Below are 26263 nucleotides of genomic sequence, written 5' to 3' on the forward strand. Positions count from 1 at the left end.
CTCCTTATATACTAGGGGCATTTACAGAGGCCAATTTACCTACAAACCCACCCATTTTAAGGATGTGGGAGGAAACGCATGCGGTCACAGGGGAAACATGCAAACTCCACGCCAACAGCACTCGAGGTCAGGATCGAATCAATGGTGAAAGAGCGAGGGAGTATGACTAAATGGACTATCATCCCAATTTTAAATCTGTGTGTTTAAAACGAAGAACCTTCTATGAAAGTTGCTGCTTCTACTGTACATTAAATACCTCGTAACTCTAAATATGATCCTACAACATAATTTTTTTCTACTGATAAGAGTCTCAAAGGAGAAAACCTGAATGGATAGCACAGTACTGTGGTGCAGCGGTAGAGTTGCTGCCTTACAGCACCAGAGACCCAGGTTCGATCCTGCCTTTGTACGTTCTCCCTGTGACCACGTGGGTTTTCTCCAAGATCTTCGGTTTCCTCCCACACTCCAAAGAAGTATAGATTTGTAGGTTAATTGGCTTGGTTATAAATGTAAAATTGTCCCTAGTGCATGTAAGGTGATGTTAATGTGTGGGGATCACTGGTCGGTGCGGACTCGGTGGGCCGAAGGGTCTGTTTCCCAGTTATATCTCTAAACTAAACTAAAAGGCGTGTCCCACTATACGAGTTTACCCAAGAGCTCTCCCGAGTTTAAAAAAAAATCAAGCTCGTGGTAAGCATGTAGAATGTACGTAGCAGGTACGTCGGAGCTCGGGACGTCTCTGAGTGGCTCGTAACGCTAACGGCTGGTACTTGGGAAACGCGATAAGCTTGTGAAGTTTTTTCAACAATGTGAAAAATGTCCACGAGAGCCCTGAGTACCTACGAGCGGCTATTACCGTAATTCTCCGAGTTCGAATCAGAGGAAACTCGGGGGAACTCTTGAATTACCTCGTACAGTGGGACAGGCCCTTAAGGATGTAAAACAAAGTTTTTCACTCTACCTCAGTTCACATGACAATAATAATGCTAAACCTAACCCTAATTTTTTTTTAAATCTCAGGTCACCAATGGTTCATTTTCTTGGGGCAGTAGTGTGGTGAATCTTTCAGATGTCAGCATTAGAATTCCAACAGGTAAGATGTATTAATACCCATCGATTGGACCTTTGGTAAATGTTCCAACTTCTAACAATTGAATGGATTTATTAGAAGATACAAATGTTTTATACAAGCTGTTTTCTGTTGATTGAAACCTATTAAAAATACTGTAAGTTCTAGGTTAATTTTAGGGTAATTGGCTTCAGTAAACTTGTTGTTAATTGTTCTTAATGTGCAGGATAGTGCTAGTGTATGGTGCGATCGCTGGTCGGCGCGGACTCAATGGGCCGAAGGGCTTGGTTCTGCCCTGTATCTCTAAAGACTAAAAGTCTAAAATAAAGTCTAAACTTGGAGCTGAATTAGATAAAATTTGGCGATCACCCTCCAAATAATCCATGCCAACGACCAAATATAGATGGTGAACTAACTCTTTACAGCCCTGCCATTGCGATGTCTCCAGCAATCAGCCAGCGCTCCCTACAATGAGGAACTGCAGGTTTTGGTTTAGTCACAAAGACACAAAGCGTTGGAGTAACTCAGCAGGTCAGGCATCGTCTCTGGAGAACATGGATAGGTGACGGTTCGGTCCGGTCTTGATCCGAAACGTCACTTATCCATGCTCTCCGGAGATACTGTATGACCCACTGAGTTGCTCCAGCACTTTGTGATTTTATAAATCAGCATATGCAATTCCTTGTTTCCATTTAAGAGTTATAGAGTTGTACAGCATGAAAACAGGCTCTTCAGCCCACCTTGTCCATGCTAACCAAGTAGGCATATTAGGCTAGTCCCATATGTCTGCATTCGACCCTTATCCCTCTAAACCTTCCTATGCATACAACAGTCCAAATGTCTTTTAAGAGTCATAATTGTATGCTTCTTAGAGCAGCTCATTTCAGATGCAGACTACCCTCTAAGTGAAAAAGTTGCTAATCCACATTCACTTTGAATTGTGGATCAGCTCGGTCAGGTGAAACAATGTATTTCTCCTTGTCAACTGTGAGGTTCCAGCCTCAGTAACAATACAAAAGCTATTATTTTTGAGTATACGTGATCTGCGTCTCATATCATCCAGAATTATTATTTTAAACAATTTGCAAGGACCCCTAGTTAAGAGTTTAGTTAAGAAAGGGCGTCACCATGTGCCAAAGACCCTGGTTCGATTCTGACTATTGGTGCTGTCTGTATAGAGTTTGCATGTTTTCTCCAGGAGCTCCGATTTCCTCCTACACTACTAAGACGTACAGGTTTGTTTGTAGGTTAATTGGCTACAGTACAAAATTGTAGAATTATGCCTGGTGTGTGTCGGGTGGTGTCAAGGGCCTGTCCCACTGTACGAGGTAATTCAAGAGTTTTCCCCTGATTCGAACTCGGAGAATGTCCATAGCGGGTCCGTAGGAGCTCATGGATGTCTCGTAGCGGCTCGTACGAGTAAAAAGTAACAATTTTTTTCATCACGAGTATTTTTTTTACTCGTGGACATTTAACACAGTGTTGAGAAAACGTCACGAGTTTACCGGATTTCCCGAGTACCTACCGTTACTTGTACGAGCCGCTACGAGACATCCTCGAACTCCTACGGACCCACGTCAGACATTCTCCGAGTTCGAATCAGGGGAAAACTCGGGAGAACTCTTGAATTACCTCGTAAGGGACAGGCTCTTTAGTGTGCGGGAATCGCTGGTCGGTACGGACTCGGTGGGCCTAAGGGTCTGTTTCCACACTGTATCTCTAAACTAAACTAAATTAAGTTTACGAGCTGAACAAAATATTGATGGGGTTCTGATGTATTTTTGCAGGCCGACTGACAATGATAGTCGGGCAGGTGGGATGTGGGAAATCTTCCCTTCTCCTCGCCACCCTTGGAGAGATGCTGAAACTTTCTGGCCATGTGTACTGGAGCAAGTAAGTACAACAGCAATCTTCAGCAACTTGGGAGGAAAATGTATTGTTAAACCTTTAGGCTGTGGGCCGAGCATCAAAAATGTTTCTAGAAATCAACTTTCGTGACCCATGTCTCGAAACTGCATTATATTTGGCACAGATTTAGATAAAATATAATTGAGAAGGAAGGCATAACTCGTCAGCGCCAAAAGTTGCTCATTAACTAATTAAACTAATTAGAAAATGAGATTAAAAAAGTAAACGCCATCTAGTGCCCAATGCCCATATTACACCATGGGGAACCTATTTTCGTGTTGCCATATATTTAAACCATATATTGTTATACTATATATATATATGACGTGAATATGACTAATCATATATAATTATGTATAATTATATTATATAAAAATAATATAATTAATATAATTATGTGTATTTTGAATGAGACTGCCCCAGAGGACCAGCTCCTGAACCAGCCTAAATAATGGATGAGGGCAGTTCTTCTGGGTTGCCCCATTTACTGAACCCCACTGACTGCCAGTGTGCAGAGTGGGGGTCATGGCCATAGTGGGACTGGGGCAGTGCCAGGCTGGGGGAAGGCTAAGGCATCTTCCACTGACAGGAAAATGCCCAACCTTAACCCTAACCCTAACTCTCCCCCCTTCTAGAGCTGGCTCACTCGCTGCAACAGCCCGACTGACCCTGACCCTGACCCTGACCCTGACCCTGACCCTAACCCTAACCCTACATTTGTTATTTATCATTTTTATTTAACAGTTCACATCATAACTTTATAAAGATAAATCAATTGAAAAACAAAATTATCAGTAAGGTTAGCATTACCTTTATTCCTTGGAAACCTTGCTATTGCTTTTGATGTAATGAGGAGGCAGCCATGATCCCAGGGTCCTCGCTGCCTGGTGACCATTGGTCAATTTGCACCCGACCTCAATGTTAAATGTGCATTGATTGGACAATTACTACTCGGAATATTGGAAGGTTTTGTCATATTTTTAAAAATGGGCAGGTTTTGTTCTTGACGAGTTTCAGGTATGATTTATATAATATACTAGACCAAGTGCAGACCCGTTGGGTCTGTTTCCCCAACGTGCGGTTGTGGGGAGGGAGGCGGCATGCAGCGTCACACACTAACTATCCCCCCCCCCCCCGCACTCACGTTAATTACCCCCCTTGATATTATATTTATAATATTAATTTACTCCTTTTACCCCATAACCACCCTATCTACTGACGCATAGCCCCCAACTTGCAGTCACATCTAGAGAGGGGGGGGGGAGGGGGATTAGAGAGTGAGGGCAGAGAGAGAAGGGGCAGAGACAGAGAGAGACACAGAGACACAGAGAGAGGGGCAAGAGGCCAAAAATGATGGCCGTAGGTGGCGGCGTTCTCTCGGAAATCGCAGCACAGATCGCCAAAACCGGTCAAGAACAGAGTTTTAGTAATATAGATTTACCCAATATGTTAAAAATTCAGGTAGTTCCGTGAGTTGGGTCACGAACTTTAACAAAAAAGCTCCTCGGCCCACAGCCTACATCCTGCAGTGGGTTGAAGATGTAGAAGGAGGTGGTGAAACAATGTTTTATGAGCAAATTCCAGATCAGTGAGCCTAAGGCTGCTAAGAGTGCGGAGTGGGGGGGGGGGGGGAGGGGGATGGAAGGAGGTTACACAGAATGGAGAGGGCGGAGAGGCTATGGGGGATTTGAACGCAAAGATGAGAACTTTAAAATCGATACACCAATCGTTTAGTGAGAAATTCTTCCTTGGTTAGTTTGCACTAAACGCTCACATTTAACTGCAGTTGGTGTCCAGTTCTGAGTCACAATTTATTGGCCCCATATTTTGGAAGCAGAGCACTGTGGTCAATGGTTCTTTATTGTTACCTGTACAGACGGCATACAGTTCAGCAAAGTATCACCAGCCCCCGATTAGTGCAAATCACAGTCTCCGATTAGTGCAAAGTGTACAGATGTAGTCCACCGAGACCGCATGCAAGTCCAGGTCCATTCAAGTCCAGTCCGGTCCGTGCGCTCGTTCTCCTGGAGCGGTGCCCGATCCAGGCGAGCCCCAGGCTGCTGCGGGGCCTCCAGCCATCACCTCCGTCCGGATCGTCCAGTGAACCGTCGTCCCTCTCCTCGCCCGGCCACCTTCAGCCTTTGTGCCCCGGGGATGCCTCCCGCAGCCGACCTTGAGGGTGCAGAAGGTAAGACCCCGGTTCACTTTCCCGCCGGCCCCTTGCCCTCACGTCCATCCTCCTCTCCGGTTCTCCAGTCGTCGGGCCGCGAGCAGAGGCCGGCTCGGCGGCTCCCTCTACAGGCCGCGGCCATATATCTCTAAATGAGCATGTGTACAGCATTGCAATCTTACAGCATTGAAACAGGCCCTTTGGCCCACCATGCACACACAGGCAAATATGTCCCATATACCAGTCCCACCTGCCTGCATTTGGCCCATATCCCCCGAAACCTATCCTATTCATTCTTTTCTTTAAATGGTTTTTAAACGTTGTAATAGTCCCTGCCTCAACTACCTCCTCCGGCAGCTTGTTCCATTCACCCACCACCCTTTGTGTGAAAAAGTTGCCCTTCGCTTCCTAGTAAATCTCAACCCCCCCCTTCCCCCCCCCCTCCATCTTAAACCTATGTCCTCTGGATCTCAAACATGGCATCTGATTGGGGATGAGCAGCCATGATCTCATTGAATGGCGGTGCTGGCTCAAAGGGTCGAATGGCCTACTCCTGCACCTATTGTCAATTGTCTATTGTCAAATCTCAACCATAAATTTATCCACCTCTATAAGATCAACCCTCAGCATAATGCATTCCAAGAAATAAAGTCCTAGCCTGCCCTACCTCTCCCTATAGTTCAGTGCCTTTGAAATGTTCTTTTTCAACTGAATTACATCCAATAAAGCTCCCTGTGGCTTTTTACAATGTAACAGCTACCATATTAAGTAAAGTATGAGTTGTTTTGGTAAGTGAGTAGTAGTCTTCAGTATTGTTGAATGATCATACAAGATTAACAATGACAGCAAGGGGTAAAAATAATGGACATGATTCATTGTGTTGTCACAGCCATGAAGTCAGTTAACACTTGCTATCATTTTAAAATGTACCACCAGACTCCAGAACAGCTTCTTCTCCCCTCTATTATGGTCCTTCCATAAAATAGGGGTGTAGCCCTGATCTTCCAACCTACCTCACTCAGCACTCTGAACTCTTTTCTCTGTCACTGTAACGCTACAATGCTGTACAACTATATTCTGCTCTCTGCTATTTTTTTCCCTTTGCTCTACCTGTTGTAATTGTGTATGCCCCGATATAACTGGAGAGTAAAATCTTTTCACTGTTCCTCAGTACGTGATAATAATAAAGCAATCGTTTAGAATTTTGGTTGACGTATATTTTGCAGATTATTGTTATTTAAGGTTTAATTGACTGCACTAGCTGAGTGCAAGTTCTACAGATGAATGAACTCTGTCCTCGTGTTATGAGAATAACAAGGACAGCACAATGGCGCAGTGGATAGAGCTGCTGCCTCACAGCACCAAAGACCCCGGGTTCAATCCTAACCTCGGGTGCTGTCTGTGTGGAGTTTGCACATACTTCCTGTGACCGCGTGGGTTTCCTCCGGGCGCTCCGGTTTCCTCCCACATCCAAAAGATATGCGGGTTTGTGAGTCAGTTTGGTCTCTAGTATGTAGGTAGTGGATGAGAAAGTGGGATAACTCGTGTGTGGTCAGCGTGGACTCCGTGGGTCGAAGGGCCTGTTTCCGTGATGTATCTTTCAAACAACCAATCTAATCGAGTGGAACAGACATTGACAGTCTAATAAAAGTCGAAAACTGGCTTTCCTTTGGACCTGAGCAATAATGGATAATTTGAAGGAAGCAATGTATTCTTGCAGACATGCTGAATCAATCAAAGTAATATAAGATATCGTAAAATTCGCAACTTATTTGCAAATTTCGTCCCAGCTGTTATCAGGCAACTGAACCATCCTTTCAACAACTAGAGAGCAATCCTGAGCTACTATCTACCTTATTGGAGACCCTCAGACTAGCTTTAATTGGACTTTACTGGACTTTATCCTGCACTAAACGCTATTTCCTATATCTGTATCTGTACACTGTGGACGGCTTGATTCTAATCACATATAGACTTTACGCTGACTGGTTAGGACGCAACAAAAGCTTTTCATTGTAACCTCGGTACCAGTAAGAATAAACTAAACTAAACTAAATTATAATGCTCAGTAATCCTGATGTTTTTGTTTTTGGTACAAACTTTAGGGAACCAGAAAACGAGATGAACCAAGAAACGTCATGGAGGTATTTAGAACTACTTTTTTTGTTTTTTTTTGTATCTGAATCATCTTCTGTTAATTTCAAAATGCTTGCTGATGCATTGTTTAAGAGCATGGAGCTTTTTACTTTACTGCAGAGCAGTATTTCTATATTTGGAATTCCATTTTCCTTTCCAAGTTTATTTTCTCCACATCTACTGAGCGACAGTTCTCGAACTGCCTGCCCCATTCTGACCCCTTCATATCTTAACCTTATCTCCATTAACACTTAATTGGAAAGAATTGTAAGATGAGCATGGAAACGGGCCCACCGAGCCCACGCCGACCATCTATCACCAGTTCACACTCGTTCCATGTTATTCCACTTTCTCATCCACTCCTTACACACTAGCGGCAATTTACAGAGGGCCAATTAACCTACAAACCCGCACATCTTTAGGAGGTCGGAGGAAACCCACGTGGTCACAGGGAGAACGTGCAAACTCCACTCTGGAGTTAATTGGCCTCTGGTAAATTCCCATCGGTATGTTTGTGGATGGGAAAGCGGGATAACAGAACTAGTGTGAGCATGTGATCGATGGGCAACATGGACTCGGTGGGTCGAAGGGCCTGTTTCCATCTTGTATAATTCAATCAAAAATATTAGTCTTCTTGACCACCATCTGCACCCTATTTGAGTGTTTTGCACCCCTTTGCATAGATGGTTACATAGATCACATCCGTTCAATACTAATTCAGTTTTCATTGGGAACTGAATATGGATGTGGGCTATATGCAGGCAGATAAGAGTTGGTCTTGGCATCATGTTTGGCACAGACATTGTGGGCCGAACTGCCTGTTCTTGTGCTCTACTGTTCTATGGAACCTCATGAACAGACCCCCAAGTGTCTGAAGAAGGGTCCCGACCAGAAACGTCATCTATCCATGTTCCCCAGAGATGTTGCCTGTCCCACCGAACTACTCCAGCACTTTGTGTCTTTTTTTGTAAGCCACAATCTGCAGTTCCTTGTTTCCCCAAGTATATCCTGTATTTGCTGAGACTATGCTTGGTCAGTGTGACTCCATTTGCACACCTTGTCTCCACGTCACATCTGGGCAATAAAAGTATCAGCCAGTTATTATGTCCTCAGTTGATGCTCAGCTCCCACCCCCTGAAGTTGCACAAAACCCCTTGCGAACTTCCTGACGCTCCCTCTGAACGGCCAAGTTCACAGTTTTGTTGGAATCCCCCCCCCCCATACAAGGACATAGCAATTTCTGGGCGATAAATTCTGAAAAATCTATTTACTGAGAATGACTGAAATATTACAGCTCATTATCAAATAATCTGTTTATAAACACAAAGTGAGGGAGTAACTCAGCAGGACAGGCAGCATCTCTGGGGGGAATGGATAGCTGACGTATCGGGCCGGGACCCTTCTTCAGAATCTGATTTAATTGCAGTGTGGTTTATGTCCTGTCCCTATGTTTCATTCAGTCATTAACTATTAAGAAGCATGTGTCCCTTCTGAGTAGAAACAAGGAACTCAGATGCTGGTTAATACACAAAAGGACACAAAATGCTGGAGTAAGTCAGTGGGTCAGGCAGCATTTGTGGTGGGAATGTTTTGTGTCGCGACCCTTCTTCAGGCTGATTGCAGTCGGGGAGGGAAAGCTGTAAATGCGAGGTGGGGGCGGGACGAAGCCTGGTGAGTGAAAGGTGAATATGGGTGGGGGTTGTTTTGATTAGCGGATGGGTGGACAAAGGCTAGAGATGAGAAGGAGCCAAAAGGGTGTCAGATGAGAGGAGAGGAGTGAATTGTAAAGCCAAAGTGAGGGGATTCGGATGGAGGGAGACGGGGGGAGGGGATGGGGAGAAGAGGTGAGCGGAATTAAGCCAAATAAAAACTAAGCAGAGGCACAAGGAGCTACAGATGCTGGAATCTTGCATGGAACACAAATTGCTGGAGGAACTCAACAGGTCAGGCAGAATCGCTGCCACTAGACACAAGACCGTGCAAAGAAAATCCGGTCTGTAGAAGGATCCTCACTCAAAACGTCACCTACTTTTTTCCAGAAATCGCTGAGTTACTCCAGCATTTTGTGTCTATCCACAGTGTAAATCAGCATCTGCAGTTTCTTCCTCCACAATCATTACGATTGGCGTGAACATTTTTTTAATGATCTTGAAACATAGAATGCAATTGATGGCATGGTTTGATTAAATACCGTCCTTGTTCTCATCCACTTTGTCAGGGATTAGATTCCCATTAACATGTGGTCAACAAATTCCTAAAGCAAATGTTCGCACATCATGGACGGCACGGTGGAGTTGCTGCCTTACAGCGCCAGATACCCAGGTTCAATCCTGACCACGGGCGCAGTCTGTACGGAGTTTTTAACGTTCTCCTCGTGTTCTGCGTGGGTTTTCTTCGTGATCTCCAGTTTCCTCCCACACTCCAAAGACGTACAGGTTTGTAGATTAATTGGCTTCGGTAAAATTGTAAATTGCCCCTTGTGTGTGTGGGATAATGTTAGTGTGCGGGGATTGCTGGTTGGCATGGACTCGGTGGGCCAAAGGGCCTGTTTCCGCGCCGTATCTCTAAACTAATCAAAAAACCAGTAGATCAACTTGGTGGGGAGGAGGCCTCAGGATAGAGAGGCGATAAAATGAAGGGGTGGGGCGGTGGGACCCTAAATAGGAAAATTCAAAGTTCATATCGTTGTGTTGTAAATTCAATGTTCATAGCATTGGGTTGTAAGTTCAATGTTCATTCTTTAGTTTAGTTTAGAGATACAACGCGGGAACAGGCCCTTCGGCCCACCGATCCCCGTACACTAGCACTATCCTACACACACTCGTGACAATTTACAATCTTTGCCAAAGCCAATCAACCTACAAGCCCGCATGTCCTTGGAGTGTGGGAGGAAACCGCAGCACCCGGAGAAAACCCACGCGCTCACGGGGAAAACGTGCAAAATCTGTACAAATAGCACGCAAACCCGGGTCATCTGGTGCTGCTAGGCAGAAACTCCATCGCTGCGCCACTATGCCGCCCAGAAACAACTCATTCAGTTGGGTTGTAAGTTGGATGTCCACATACCCCTGGGTTTTAAGCAATGTGCCGTGAAATAAATTCTAAGTGTGTAACTGATTGCCTCACTCATCTTTGTTTGCTAACTTGGTTTTTATCATAACTTACAGTGCACATGAAATTGAGCCCGTGTTGGAAGCGACTGTGAGGTACTCTTTCTTACTCTTTGCCAGTAACTAATTGTGTAATGTATTGTCTTTCCAGTGACACTTCATCCCGATAACCATCACACACCAGTGGTAATGCTTTTTGCTCTTGGAACTGATCACTGCACCCTCCCCCAGTTCCTTCTCTACTCTCCTGAACATTGCTTTCTGCAGCTTCGCTGCCATGTGGCTGATTCTCTCAAAGACCCTGCCAAGCGCTCCATTTGGGATGATTACCTCTTGTCCCACTGCATGTGATGTTTGTTATTCGTGGCCACGTTCGGTCCAATCTGAAATCGTGGCAGTGACATGGAGAAAGAAGGAACTGCAGATGATGGAATCTTGAGCAAAGCGCAATGCGCTGGAGTAACTCAGCGGTGGCTTTTCGGGTTGGAAACATTCTTCAGATTAATCAGACTAGTGGCACTGATAGCGAGCTCTTTCAGTCTCTGGCTTCAGTAGTACCTGCCCCTAAAGTCAAACACACAGTGGACACTAGACTGTGAAAAGACGATCCATACTCATAATGGGGTCGATCAAATCATCATGAAGGGTCCAAGCAAATATTACGATCTGTCCATCTGACCTTGAATCTTAGAATGCAATTGATGGCGAGCTTTAGAAACATAGAAACATAGAAAACAGGTGCAGGAGTAAGCCATTCGCCCCTTCGAGCCTGCACCACCATTCAATATGATCATGGCTGATCATCCAACTCAGTATCCTGTACCTGCCTTCTCTCCATACCCCCTGATCCCTTTAGCCACAAGGGCCACATCTAACTCCCTCTTAAATATAGCCAATGAACTGGCCTCAACTACCTTCTGTGGCAGAGAATTCCACAGAGTCACCACTCTCTGTGTGAAAAATGTTTTTCTCATCTCGGTCCTAAACGATTTCCTCCTTATCCTTAAACTGTGACCCCTTGTTCTGGACTTCCCCAACATCGGGAACAGTCTTCCTGCATCTAGCCTGTCTAACCCCTTAAGAATTTTGTAAGTTTCTATAAGGTCCCCCCTCAATCTTCTAAATTCTAGCGAGCAATTCTTTGATTGAATGCTCTCCTTCTTCCCATCCACTTTGTCAGGGACTGGGCTCCCCATTCAAATGTGGTCAACCAATTCCTAAATCAAACGTTTGCTCATCAGTAGACTACAGGTGGGGTGGACAACTGTGAAGGATAATCAAGAACGCTTTAAAGACGAGGAGGTGAATCATCCTCGACTCGTAGAGTTGCTTACAGCATTCTCGTGGATCCTTCAGAATGAGGATATGAAAGTGCAATCCCTTTGAGTCATAGAGTGATACAGTGTGAAAACGGGCCCTTTGGCCCAAACTCGTCCACACTGGCCAACATGTCCCAGCTGCAGTAGTCCCACCTGCCTGGGCTTGGTCCATATCCCACCAAACCTGTCCTATCCATGTACCTGTCTAACTGTTTCTTAAACGTTGGGATAGACCTTCCTCAACTACTTCCTCTGGCAGCTTGTTCCATACACCCACCACCCTTGGTGTGAAAAAATCACCCCTCTGATTCCAATTAAATCTTTCTTCCTTCACCTTGAACCTATGTCCTCTGGTCCTCGATTCCCCTACTCTGGGGACAAGAGACTCTGTGCATCTACCCGATCTATTCCTCTCATGATTTTATACACCTCTATATGATCACCCCTGATCTTATGACTGTAACAGGAACCCAGGTATCCCTAAAACCTACTAGGACGACACCCATCTCCCTCTGTGTCCGGCCCACCATAAGTCAGCAGAAGAAGGAAATTATTCATCCCTTCGTTGCCATCCATTATTAAGCTGGAAAGTATGCGGAGTAGATTGATGAGGACGTTGCCAGGACTCGAGGGCCTGAGCTACAGGGAGAGGTTGGGCAGGCTCGGACATTATTCCTTGAAGAGCAGGAAGCTGGGGTGCGATTTTATTGAGGTGTATAAAATAATGAGGGGAATAAATAGGGTGAATGCATGGACTCTGTTTTTTTATTGGGGTAGGGGAATCATGAACCAGTGGACATAGGTTTAAGGTGAGGGGAAAGATTTAATAGGAACCTGAGAGGCGGCCTTTTCACCACCAGAGGATGGTGGGTGTATGGATCGAGCTGCCAGAGGTAGGTACTGTAACAATATTTAAAATATATTTGGCCAGGTGCATGGGCTGGGGAGGTGTGTAGGGATATGGCCCAATCGAGGGTAAATGGGATGAGCTTAGATAGCTTCTTCTTTTTCTTGTGTATGGCGTGCACAGCCTAAAGTTGTAGGACAACTTGTTCTATTTGATCTTACTTGATTGTGCACGGCAGGTTGATTGCATTCGTTAAAACAGGGCGGACCACGTGAAGGTTGCAATCTTCCACCCCAGCTTAGATAGCATATCTTGGTCAGTGTGGACAAGTTAGGCCAAAGGGCCTATTTCCATGCTGTAAGCTTTCATGAGCCTTTAAAACCGAGATGAGAAGAACTTTTTTCACACAGAGAGTGGTGAATCTCTGGAACTCCCTGCCACAGAGGGTAGTTGAGGCCAGTTCATTGGCTAGATTTAAGAGGGAGTTAGATGTGGCCCTTGTGGCTAAGGGGATCAGAGGGTATGGAGAGAAGGCAGGTACGGGATACTGAGTTGGATGATCAGCCATGATCATATTGAATGGCGGTGCAGGCTCGAAGGGCCGAATGGCCTACTCCTGCACCTAATTTCTATGTTTCTATGACTATTTGACCGAATTAGCATCTACTTGGGACGCTAGTTTCAACAGAATACAATACAATATACAATACAATACAATACAATATTTATTACATGTCATTTGAACCTCAGTGAGGCTCAAACGAAACTCTGTTTCCACAGCCATACAAACAAAGACAATTTCCTACAGGACACACATACAATTCAATTTACAGAAACATCCATCACAGTGAACCTCCTCCTCACTGAGCTCCTGATATCCCGACAGTCCACAGGTTTGCAGCTGGAGCCTCCGAGCTCCGGAGTCGGGCCGCAGCAGCGGGCCACCACCGCTTCCCTACACTCCGAAGCCGGCCAACCCCATGATGGTGAGTAGTCCTCAGCTCGGCAGGCTCCGTGACTGGAGCCCCCAGGTCGTTCAGGCTGGAGGCCGCTCCACGGTGCTAGGCCCCAACGACAACGGAGACCCGACAGGTTTTTTAAAGTTTCCCCCTCCCCCCCCCCCCCCCCCCCCCCGCCCCCCACATATACACAGTTAAAAACACTATTAAAAAACACGAACAACTACATTTAACTAGACAAAAAATTATAAAAAGACAGACTGGGGCCACTGCAACAGTGAATCGCGCCGCCGCCCCAACTACTGAGGTTGCTTCAACCATCCATGTGAAAAGGTCGCCGCTCAAGTCCCTATTAAATCTTTCCCCTCTTGCCTTAAACATCTGTCCTCTGATTCTTGATTCCGATACTCTGGGTAAAAGACACTGTGCATTCACCCTATCTATTCTCATGAGTTTACACACCTCTACAAGATTACACCTCAGCCTCCTGCTCTCCAGGGAATAAAGTCTGAACCTGCCCAACTAACGTTGCACAACTCTTCCTATTTTATGCCTGTTTTTTTTTAGGCAAATATCATACCAGCTCTTTGAAAGGATCTGAAATTTCTGATCTCATTATCCAGCCTAGTCCATTTCCTTGCCAACGAATCCTGGGCTCAACACGGGGAAACATAATTGACACTAGAGTATTGAGAAAGTTTATGATGGTTTGACTTTATATCCCTGTCTGGTTAGTAAACTGAATATTTCCAGTCAAATTTAATCTTAATTCCCATTTTTAAATTCTAGTCCTCGGGAAGTTGTCCAAGATTTTTATGCGTTATGTACGCTCTCTTTTAACCTACATTGCAGCTTACATTGAAGGAAACCTTAAGATGGAAAGCTTTATGAATTGGCCACTTTTTACATCCCAAGCATAGCCTACTTAAAACATCACGTCTCCCACTGAGAATATAGTTTACTTTCATTTAGAGATACAGTGCTGAATCAGGCCCCTGGACCCACCGAGTCCACTCCGACCAGTAATCCCCATACATTGGCACTATCTTAAGCACCAGGGACAATTTACAACCTGTACCGAAGCCAATTAACCTACAAACCTGTTCAAGAAGGAACTGCAGATGCTGGAAAATCAAAGGTACACAAAAATGCTGGAGAAATTCAGCGGGTGCAGCAGCATCTATGGAGCGAAGGAAATAGGTAACGTTTCGGGCCGAAACATTACCTATTTCTTTCGCTCCATAGATGCTGCTGCACCCGCTGAGTTTCTCCAGCATTTTTGTGTAACCTACAAACCTGTCGGTCTTTGGAGTGTGGGAGGAAACCGGGGCACCCGGGGAAAACCCACGAGGTCACGGCGCGAACGTACAAACTCCGTGCAGTCAGGGTCGAACCTGGTTCTCCGGCGCTGTAAGGCAGCACCTCTACTGCTGCCCAATGGTTGAGTGTACTGAGGCTGAAGATAAGGCAGCGTAATCCGAAGAAGGGAAAATGAAGAGAGGAGTGACTTAGGCAAACCATGAAAGGGGAACGGTAAACCACAGAAGAATGGAATTTGAGACATTTCACATAACCGCTGCATGCTTCACTCCTTTGTTTTGGAATGGCACTTAGCATTTGAAAATGTGAATTAATGTGCCAGAGTTGGCAGTGAGTTTTCCATGCGACTACTCTGAATTAAGGCCCCGACCCCCTTAGTGTTTTATGTTTTATTTTCTCTCCGTGATTATGCTTCTGTTTTCTAAGATGGGTGAAATTTCTTGTCTTATCTGCCTTTCATTTTATTTTGTGCAGAACACGAAATTCTGTGGCTTATTCAGCTCAGAAGCCTTGGCTACTGAACACAACCGTGGAGGAAAACATCACATTCGGGAGTCCTTTTATAAAACAAAGGTCATTTTTGCCTGTTATCAGCGTGAAAGCAGCGGAACGGAACTGATTAACAAGGGTTGAAACAGGCACTTCGGCCCACCGAGGCCAAGCCGACCATCGATCACCCGTTTATACTAGTTCTATGTCATCCCACTTTCTCATTCACTCCTGACACACTAGGGTTAATTTACAGAGGGCCAATTAACCTACAAACCCGCACGTCTTCGGGTTGTGGGAGGAAACCGGGGCATCCAGAGCAAACCCACATGGTCACGGGAAGAACGTGCAAACTCCACACAGGCAGCACCCGAGACCAGGATCGAACTTGGGTCTCTGGTGCTGTGAGGCAACGGCTCTACCCACACTGCCAGTGTGCCATTATTACAATGGTGCTTCAAAAACCTGACAAAGGATGCTGTCTGTATAGAGGTTGTATGTTCTCCCCGTGACCGCGTGCGTTTTCACCGGGCAAAATGACGGCGCAGCGGTAGAGTTGCTGCCCTACAACGCCCGTGATCCAGGTTCGATCCTGACCACGGATGCTGTCTGTACGAAGTTTGTATGTTCTCCCTGTGTCCACGTGGAAAATGGGGTTGAGAGGGAAAGATAGACCAAAGATAGAAAGGCGGAGAAGACTCCAAATTGCCTAATTCTGCTCCTGTGTCTTATGGTCTTATTCAACAGCGATAGACACTATAGACGAGTTGTTGTAATGCAGGCAGAATCACTCACATCTTTCACTTCTCACCCTCTCAGATACAAAGCCGTCATTGATGCCTGCTCACTTCAGCCCGACATAGACCTCTTACAATTTGGAGACCAAACTGAAATCGGAGAGAGGGTAATTACAGGGCAATGTACAATGTTAAGCTCGTAACTTTGCTTCAGGTTGTGAATGGATTAAAGCATGATGCAAATATTTTTATTTATCGCTATTCTGATTTCATAATATGCCTCAACATGAGTAGAACTTAGAAATAAAGATCTGCAGATGCTGGTTTACAAAAAAAGACACAAAGTCCGAGAGTAACTCAGTGGGTCAGGCTGCATCTGTGGAGAACATGAAGAGGTGGCGTTTTGAGACGGGACCCTTCTTCAGATAAAGGTCACCTGTCCATGTCCTGTGCATCTACCCAATCTATTCCTCACATGAAATGATGCCTGTCCATGTCGTCCAGAGATGCTGCCTGACCCGCTGCGTTACTCCAGCACTTTGTGTCTTCTTTTGTGAGTAGAACTTGCCGTGGGAGGATACATCTCATGTAGATAGGGTGGTAAAGAAAGCTTTTGGTGTGCTGGCCTTTATTAATCAGAGCATTGAGTATAGAAGTTGGGATGTAATGTTAAAATTGTACAAGGCATTGGTGAGGCCAATTCTGGAGTATGGTGTACAATTTTAGTCGCCTAATTATAGGAAGGATGTCAACAAAATAGAGAGAGTACAGAGGAGATTTACCAGAATGTTGCCTGGGTTTCAGCAACTAAGTTATAGAGAAAGGTTGAACAAGTTAGGGCTTTATTCTTTGGAGCGCAGAAGGTTAAGGGGGGACTTGATAGAGGTCTTTAAAATGATGAGAGGGATAGACAGAGTTGACGTGGATAAGCTTTTCCCATTGAGAGTGGGGAAGATTCAAACAAGAGGACATGATTTGAGAATTAAGGGACAGAAGTTTAGGGGTAACATGAGGGGGATCTTCTTTACTCAGAGAGTGGTAGCGGTGTGGAATGAGCTTCCAGTGGAAGTGGTGGAGGCAGGTTTGATTTTATAATTTAAAAATAAAATGGATAGGTATATGGACGGGAAAGGAATGGAGGGTTATGATCTGAGTGCAGGTAGATGGGACTTGGGGAAAATAAATGTTCGGCAAGGACTAGAAGGGCTGATATGGCCTGTTTTCCGTGCTGTAATTGTTATATGGATGTTATATGGTTTTAAATCAGGTCGTGGAGACTTATCCATTATGTCACACCCGTGTATTTTCTGTCTTACCATCTAAGATCCTTTGCTGAGAAGATTTATCTTGAGAAGCTAGTGCATGGATGATTACATGTAGGATTCTGCATTAAAATGTGCCTGTTGGTCATTGATTGCTTTGTTACTACAGGGGATTAACCTGAGCGGAGGTCAGAGGCAGAGAATCTCGGTGGCTCGAGCCTTGTATCAAGACACCAGTACAGTGTTCCTGGTAAGAAGCTTTCATTGAGTGTCATCCGTCAGTCGCCATTTGCAGCTTCAGATAAAAGTGGACCAGAATGTTCATGAGGTCGTAAGGAATAAGAGTAGTATTAGGCCATCAAGTCTACCCTGCCATTCAATCATGGCTGATCTATCTTTCCCTCCTATCCCCATTCTCCTGCCTTCTCCCCATAACCTCTGACACCCGTACTAATCCAGAATCTGTCTATCTCTGCCTTAAAAATATCCACTGACTTCGCTCCACAGCCTTCCGTGGCAAAGCATTCCACAGATTCATTATCCTATGACTAAACAAATTTCTCATCATCTCCTTCCTAAAAGAACGTCCTTTAATTCTGAGGCTATGACCTCTAGTCCTAGACTCTCCCACTAGTGGAAAGATCCTTTCCACATCCATTCTATCCATGCCTTTCATACTATTTTGTATGTTTCAATGAGGTCCCCCCTCATTCTTCTAAACTCCAGCGAGTACAGGCCCAGTGCCGTCATTGGTTAACCTACTCATTCTTGGATTCACTCTTGTAAACCTCCTCTGGACTCTCTCCAGAGCCAGCACGTCCTTCCTCAGATATGGTGCCCAAAATTGCTCACAATATTCCAAATGCAGCCTTACCAGCGCCTTATAGATCCTCAGCATTACATCCTTGTTTTTGTATACAAGCCCTCTTTGAATAAATACTAGCATTGAGTTTGCTTTCTTTATTACCGATACGACTTGCAGATTAACCTTTTGGGAATCCTGCACCAAAGTCCCTTTGCACCTCCGATTTCTGGATTCTCACCCCATTTAGTGAATAACCAACGCGTTTATTCCTACTACCAAAATGCATGGCTCCACAATTTGCTGCACTGTATCCAATCTGCCACTTCTCTGCCCACTCTCCCAACCTATCCAAGTCCTTCTGCAGAGACCCTGCTTTCTCTACACTACCCCTCCACCTATTTTCGTATCATCCGCAAACTTTGCCACATGAACAGTAGCGGCCCCAAACCGACCCTTGCGGAACTCCAACTCCATGTTCAATGATCCATCCTTTCCAACAAGCGTTGTCAACTTGGTTTGCGAACTGCGTTTTTCCTAAAGGACGAGGTATTGATACCTTATCTGGGGATTTCATAGAACATGGACCATAGCACACAAGAACAGGTCCCTCGGACCAAAGGGTTGAAAATGATACCAAGACCATCTCTTATCTTCATGCACACCTGCATCCATATCCATATCCATCCATTCCCTGCATGTCCATGTGCCTATCCTAAAGTCTCAACCGCTCCTATCGTATCTTCCTCCACCATCACCACTGGCAGCATGCTCCAGGCACCCACCACCCCCTCTGTATATAAAGCTTGCCCTGCAAGTCTCCATTAAACTGTTCCCCTCTCTCCTTAAAGCTCTGCCTTCTAGTCTTTGACATTTCCACCCTGGGGAAAAAGGTTCTGACTGTCTGCTCTATCAATTCCTCTGATCATTTTGTATATTTCCAACAGGAAATAAATAGTTAAGAGCACCAGTGTTCGAGGATCAGGGGACATAGGTTTAAGGTGAAAGGGAAAAGATTTAATAGGAATCTGAGGGGGTAAGTCTTTTCACACAAAGTGTGGTGGGAGTATTGAACAAGCTGCCAGAGGAGGTAGTTGAGGCTAGGACTATCCCAACGTTTAAGAAACATTTGGACAGGTACATGGATTGAACAGGTTTAGAGGGAAATGGGCCAAACGTGGGCAGGTGGGTCAAGTGCAGCTGAAACATGTTGGCTGGTGTGGGCAAGTTGTGCTGAAGGACCTGTTTCCACACTGTATAATTATTTGACTATATGACTTCATGTCTCTATGATCTTGCAATTTACATTCCTGCAAACCACTTTATAACTACTCTTCTCTTCTGTTTAATGTGCTATCTTGTAATGTAAACCAGTCGTATTTAATGGGTGATTTTACAAGCACTTAAAATGAAATTTGTTTGTGGTATTGCTTTGCACACTAACAAAGCCTTCTTATTACTAAACTGTGCTTATCTATGCTCTGTCGGCAAGAACGTGTTTAAAGTCTTACACTTGCGTGGATTTCCAGATTTTACCATAATGGGACTAAAGGGTTCAATTTACTTTAGGAGTCCCTTGTGTTTTGAAGGTTAAAGCATGATTTATTTGAGATAGTAAACTATTAAAAGGATTTGATTAGAGTTGTGCAGCTGACTTCACAGTGAATTGTATGGCCCTGGGCTAGTCAAGGTACATTGTTCCCTGAAAGTAGCATCACAGGTAGATAGGGTGGATAGATTGGCCTTCCTCAGTTATGCCCCTGTCCCACTTAGGAAACCTGAATGGAAACCTCTGGAGACTTTGCACCCCACCCAAGGTTTCCGTGCGGTTCCCGGAGGTTTTTGTCAGTCTCTCTACCCGCTTCCATTACCTGCAACCTCCGGCAACCACCTGCAACCTCCGGGAACCGCACGGAAACCTTGGGTGGGGCGCAAAGTCTCCAGAGGTTTCCGTTCAGGTTTCCTAAGTGGGACAGGAGCATTAGGGTAATGAGAATAGACGTTGGGATGTTATATTATTGTTGTACAAGACGTTGGTGAGGCTGCATTTGGAGTATTGTGTTGTTCTTTGGTCACCCAGATCAGCGTGAAGAAGGGTCTCGACCCGAAACGTAGCCCATTCCTTCTCTCCAGAGATGCTGCCTGTCCGCTGAGTTACTCCAGCATTTTGTGTCCATCTACGATAAGAAGGATGTCTTTAAGCTGGGAAGAGTTCAGAAAAGGTTCAGCACTCAAGGGCCTTGTGTATAGAGAAAGATTGGGCAGGCAATAACTTTATTCCATGGAGTGCAGGAAATGAACTTATAAAGCTTAAACATACCTTCCATCACTAGGCCCATATCTAAACACACATAACAGCTCTGTGAGTACATATCCAAACATTGTCTAAACGTGGTGAGCGATTTGTACCAGTTTCACCTTCTCAGGCAATGTTCCAGTCCCCTCTACCAACTTCAATGGGAACCATTCTCCTCATTCCCTCTCCACCGAATCCTTCCACCGAGTATTTTATATCTACAGCCCCTTCTTCTGGCCTCTGCTCAAGGAATTAGGTTCTTCCTATTTATTCCTTCTCAGCCCCTCAGACTTTGATGCACATCATTTGTCCACCCACGACATCCCTCTGTTTCAAGGGAGCAACTAATTCCCAGCTGAATAACTTTTCCTCGAAATACAATTTTGCAATTCCGGCAGCAGCCTCATCATTCATCTTCATAAATTAAGGGATTACTCCCTTATTTTGTACTCCCTAATTATTTATTATATGTTATCTGCGACTATTGTGTTTACAGGCCTGGTGTGCTGCTGCTAGTATGAATTTCATTGCTGCATTGCCGCGATATATGGCAATTAAACACTCTTGACTTCACTGAACTTACCGAATAGTGAAAGGCTTGTGTAGAGTGGATGTGGAGAGGATGTTTCCACTAGTGGCAGAGTCTAGGACCAGAGGTCATAGCCTCAGAATTAAAGGACGTTCCTTTAGGAAGGAGATGTGGAGGAATTTCTTTCGTGGAGTTTTAGCGGTGAATCTGTGGAATTCTTTGCCACAGAAGTCTATGGAGGCTGTCAATTGATATTTTTAAGCCAGAGATAGATAAATTCTTGATTAGTACAAGTGTCAGGAGTTATGGGGAAAAGGCAGGAGAATGGGGTTGGGAGGAAGAGATAGATCAGCCATGATTGAATGGCGGAGTAGACTTGTTGGGCCGAATGACCTAATTCTGCTCCCATCGCTTATGAACTTATGGCTGTAACTGCAGTCATGCTCCGAAGATAGACACGAAATGTTGGAGTAACTCAGCGGGTCAGGCAGCATCTCTGGAGAGAAGGAGTGGGTGGTCTGTGGAATTCTCTGCCTCAGAGGGCGGTGGAGGCAGGTTCTCTGGATGCTTTCAAGAGAGAGCTAGATAGGGCTCATCAGGGGATATGATGAAAAGGCAGGATAGGGTACTGATTGGGGATGATCAGCCATGATCACATTGAATGGCGGTGCTGGCTCGAAGGACCAAATGCCCTACTCCTGCACCTATTGTCTATTGTCTATTGACTTTTTGGGTCGAGACCCTTCTTCAGACTAATGTCTGAAATCTGAAATCAGTCTGAAGAAGGGTCTTGCCCCGAAACGATACCCATTCCTTCTCTCCAGAGATGCTGCATGACCTGCTGAGTTACTCCAGCATTTTGTATCTATCTTCGGTTTTAACCTAGCAATCTGCAGTTCCTTCCTGTAGTCATGCAGCACACTTTTCACCCACCAGGACGATCCATTCTCTGCCCTGGATATTCACCTTAGCGATCACCTCATGCAGGAGGGAATCCTCAAGTTCCTCCGTGAAGACAAGCGGACCATAGCGCTGGTGACACACAAGTTGCAGCACCTGACCCACGCTGACTGGGTAAGCAAGGCCAAACGATTCACATCAGAGCCATACAGCATGTAAACAGGCCCTACAGCCCAAAGGTGGCACAGTGGTAGAGTTGCTGCTTTACAGAGCCTGAGATCCGGGTTCGATCCTGGCTACGGGTGCTGTCTGTAAGGAGTTTATACGTTCTCCCCGTGACCGCGTAGGTTTTACGCAGAAACCGGAGCCCCCGGCACAGTGACACAAACTTTCTCCCCACCCCCCACCCTCTCCACACACCAATCAGTGTGAAGAAGGGTCCCGACCCGAAACGTCGCCCGTCCATTCCCTCCACAGATGCTGCCCGACCCGATGAGTTCCTCCAGCACTTTGTGTTTTGCTCAAGAGTCGAGCCTCTGCAGTTGCTTGTGTGTCTCACACTTCTATACCCTCTTCTTTGATCATTCAGATAATTGCGATGAAAGATGGGACCATCATTCGAGAAGGCACTCTGAAGGACTTTCAGAACCATGACGTGGAGTTGTACGAACAATGGAAAACCCTAATGAACCGACAGGATCAGGAGTTCGAAAAGGTAATTGGGGAGTTTTATGGGGGTGGCACAGTGGCACAGCGGTAGAGTTGCTGCCTTAAAGCGCCAGAGACCCCCGTTCGATCCTTCCTGCAGGTGCTCATCTGTACGGAGTTTGTACGTTCCCCCCGTGACAGCGTGGGTTTTCTCCAGGTGCTCCGGTTTCCTCCCACATTCCAAAGACGAACAGGTTTGTATGTTAATTTGCTTGGTAAAATTGTAAATTGTCCCTGGTGAGTGTAGGATAGTGCTAGTGTGCAGGGATTTCTGGTTGGCATTGACTCGGTGGGCCGAAGGGCCTGTTTCTGCATTGCATCTCTAAACTAAACTAACTATCAGGAGACAACTTTGTGAACAGAGCCAAGAAAAGACACTCGTCAGGTCAGGCAGCATCTCTGGAGAAGGGTCCTGACACAAAACATCTTCTATCCATGTACTCCAGAGATGCTGCCCTTACCTGCTGAGTTACTCCAGCACTTTGAGTTTTGTTTTATAAACCAGCATCTGCTGTTCCTTGTGTCTCCATTGTGAATAGAGTTGCTGCCTCACAGCTCCTGAGACATCAGTTTGATATCGACTCTGGGTTCTGTCTGTGTGGAGTTTGCACGTTCTCCCTGTGAGCGCTGTGTGTTTCCACAGGTGTTTGGTTTAGTTTAGAGATACAGCATGGAAACAGGCCATGCGGCCCATCGAGTCCACGCCGACCATCGATCACTTATTCACATTAGTTGTATGTTACCCAATTTCCCATCCACTCCTTACACACTGGGGGACAATTTACAGAGGCAAAACCGTGTATCTTTGGGGGGGAGGAAAGCAGCGTACCCGGAGGAAATCCACATGGTCAGAGGTAGAATGTGCAAACTCCACAAAGACAGCACCCAAGATCAAGATTGATCCTGGGTCTCTGTGCGCCAGTTTCTTCCCATATCCCAAAGACTTACGGGTTTGTAGGTTAATTGGGCCTCTGTAAATTGTCCCTGGTGTGCAGGGAGTGGATGACAAGTTTGATAACTTAGGACTAGGATAAATGGGTGATCAATTTTCTGTACGTCTTTGGAGTGTGGGAGGAAATCAGAGATCTTGGAGAAAACCCGCGCAAATCACAGGGAGAACGTACAAATTCCGTACAGTCAGCACCCATGGTCAGGATTGAACTGGGTCTCTGGCGCTGTTATGCCCCTGTCCCACTTAGGAAACCTGAACGGAAATCTCTGGAGACTTTGCGCCCCACCCAAGGTTTCCGAGCGGTTCCCGGAGGTTGCAGGTGGTTGCCGGAGGTTGCAGGTAGTGGAAGCAGGTAGGGAGACTGACAAAAACCTCCGGGAACCGCACGGAAACCTTGGGCGGGGCACAAAGTCTCCAGAGGTTTCCGTTCAGGTTCCCTAAGTGGGACAGGGGCATAAGGCAGAAACTCTACCGCTACGCCACTGCAGCCTCCTCTGTAGCCAAACTCAAGTACAGACGATAGAACAAAGGGAAAGATACCAGAGTGCAGAATATCTAGAAAGAGCGATAGATTTACAAATGGAAAAAAGATGTAAAAGAGGAGACACATTGTGTAGGAAGGAACAGCAGATGCTGATTTACACTGAAGATAGACTCAAAATGCTGGAGTAACTCATTGTATCGATGAAAGGAAATCCATTTCTGCGACCATCACGCAGAGAGTCACCACACTATTGCGCCAGCTTGGAAAAAGAAGCAGAGTTAACGCTTCAGATCTGAGACACTCCAGAAAAAATAAGAAGAAAATCAAGTTTGTTTCAGTAGCAGAGAAGGTGAGGGAGGATGATGAATGGAACAAAGTGAATTCCTTTTGTAGAATCAGACACTAAGGGTCAATTAAAATCAAGTTAAGCTTTTGTAATGGAGTCGGGGTTTTGTAATTGTGGCCCTTGCCAAATATTGGCGGCGCTGCCCTGGCAGCAGCGGCTCACCTGCAGTCCGTTTGTTTTTGCTTTTTTGTGTTGTGTTTTTCGTTTTGGTTAGTCTAGTTTTTGGTTTTTAGTTTGTTTTTGGGGGGGGGGTTGAAACAGGGCTTGCTGTCTCTCCCTGCGGGGGAATGCGACCTTTTTGTCGTATTCCCCTTCTCTGCCTCCGTCTGCGCTGAGGCCTAATGGCGGAGCTGGTGACCTCGAGGCTCAGGAGGCAGAGCCCGCCAGGACTCGCCCTGACCTCGCTGACGTGACGACGGTCCGGCTCGGGGCTTGAACAGGGCTTCCGTGAGGGACTGTGACGATCCCGTGAGGGCGGCCAGCACGAGGGAGGAACGGTGCTCCCGTCGGAGTGGCCGAGCTCGGGGAGGTACGGCGCTCCCAGCCCGAGGGAGGAGCGGCGCCCATGTTGGGGCGGCACAGCCCGAGGGAGAAGCGGTGCCCAGTCGGGGCGGCCCAGCCCGAGGGAGGAGCGGCGCCCAGTCGGGGCGGCCCAGCCCGAGGGAGGAGCGGCGCCCAGTCGGGGCGACCCAGCCCGAGGGAGAAGCGGTGCCCATGTCGGGGCGGCCCAGCCCGAGGGAGGAGCCGCGCCCATGTCAGGGCGGCCTGGCGCGAGGCTGAGACGGTGGTGGTACTCACGTGAGGGCGGTCCGGCTCGGGGCTGGAGCGGTGGTCCGGTGGCTGGGACGGCGTTCTGGTGGCGGTGACCTGAGTCCGGGGTTCGGCCGCGGGCCAGCGGCTGCGTCGGCGGGACTGGTGGACGGCAGCTTCGACCACCCCGGGCCGCGGTGATTGAGCCGCGGGACTGTTTTTAACATCGCCCGGTGGGGTATCGCCTCAGCGCAGAAGGAGAAGAGGAGGGAAGAGACTGCAGCCCTAAGACTTTTGCCTCCATCACAGTGAGGAGGTGCTAGGTGGACTCACTGTGGTGGATGTTAATATGTGTTTATTGCTGTTTTTTATTGTATTGTATGTATGACTGCAGGCACGAAATTTCGTTCAGACTTCGGTCTGAATGACAATAAAGGAAACCCTGTAACCCTGTATTCATATCACACTGCCCCTAATTGAGTCCCATGCTCCAAACTTCAGTAGTTTGAATGGGTATGGAAAGCAACACGCCTTAAGCAGATACTCTCTGAGTGTGAAGAGTGGGCCCGACCCAAAACGCCGTCCATCTGTTCCCTCTACAATGCGCTGAGTTACTCCAGCGCATTGTGTGTTGCTTTAGCATGAGCTCTGTCATCTTAACGTGGCCTCATTGCCATCAGATTCAACAATAAAAAAAACCTTTTTGATAGACACAAAATACTGGAATAACACAGCGGGACGGGCAGCATCTCTGGAGAGAAGGAATGGGTGACGTTTCGGGTCGAGTCCCTTCTTTAGACCCGAAACGCCACCCATTGCTTCTCTCCAGAGAGGCTGCCCGTCCCGCTGAGTTACTCCAGCATTTTGTGTCTGTCGTCGGTGTAAACCAGCATCTGCAGTTCCTTCCTACTCAAAAAAATCCTTTTTGTTGTTTGTTCAGGAAACTGAAGGGGAAAGCCTGACAATTCAGGAAAGAAAAACGTTGCGGAGAGCCATGTATTCCCGGGAAGCCAAAGCCCAAATGGACGATGAAGATGAAGGTTGGAGATGTTATCCTCACTTGGTTACTTGCTGCTGCATAGTGTCACTTCCTTCTGGTCCAGAGCTAATATAAATGGAGGGTCATGGTAGCAGTGTCATAAGATCATAAGATCAATAGTGTCATAAGAT

At 46.3% G+C, this 26263-nt stretch overlaps 1 protein-coding gene across 1 annotated transcript in view; it reads left to right on the forward strand.

The window, feature by feature from the left end:
* Nucleotides 1–26263, forward strand: part of abcc9 (ATP binding cassette subfamily C member 9) — a 155782-nt gene that overhangs the window by 73379 nt on the left and 56140 nt on the right. Inside the window, exons 16-25 of the mRNA XM_033039473.1 lie at nt 1021–1093; nt 2857–2962; nt 7253–7291; nt 10451–10489; nt 15313–15411; nt 16147–16231; nt 17496–17576; nt 21890–22027; nt 22443–22568; nt 26034–26133. Coding sequence (XP_032895364.1) covers nt 1021–1093; nt 2857–2962; nt 7253–7291; nt 10451–10489; nt 15313–15411; nt 16147–16231; nt 17496–17576; nt 21890–22027; nt 22443–22568; nt 26034–26133 — 886 coding nt within the window. The remainder of the gene's footprint in view (nt 1–1020; nt 1094–2856; nt 2963–7252; nt 7292–10450; nt 10490–15312; nt 15412–16146; nt 16232–17495; nt 17577–21889; nt 22028–22442; nt 22569–26033; nt 26134–26263) is intronic.

Source organism: Amblyraja radiata, chromosome 21 (assembly GCF_010909765.2).
Source record: "Amblyraja radiata isolate CabotCenter1 chromosome 21, sAmbRad1.1.pri, whole genome shotgun sequence".
Classification (NCBI taxonomy): Eukaryota; Metazoa; Chordata; class Chondrichthyes; order Rajiformes; family Rajidae; genus Amblyraja; species Amblyraja radiata.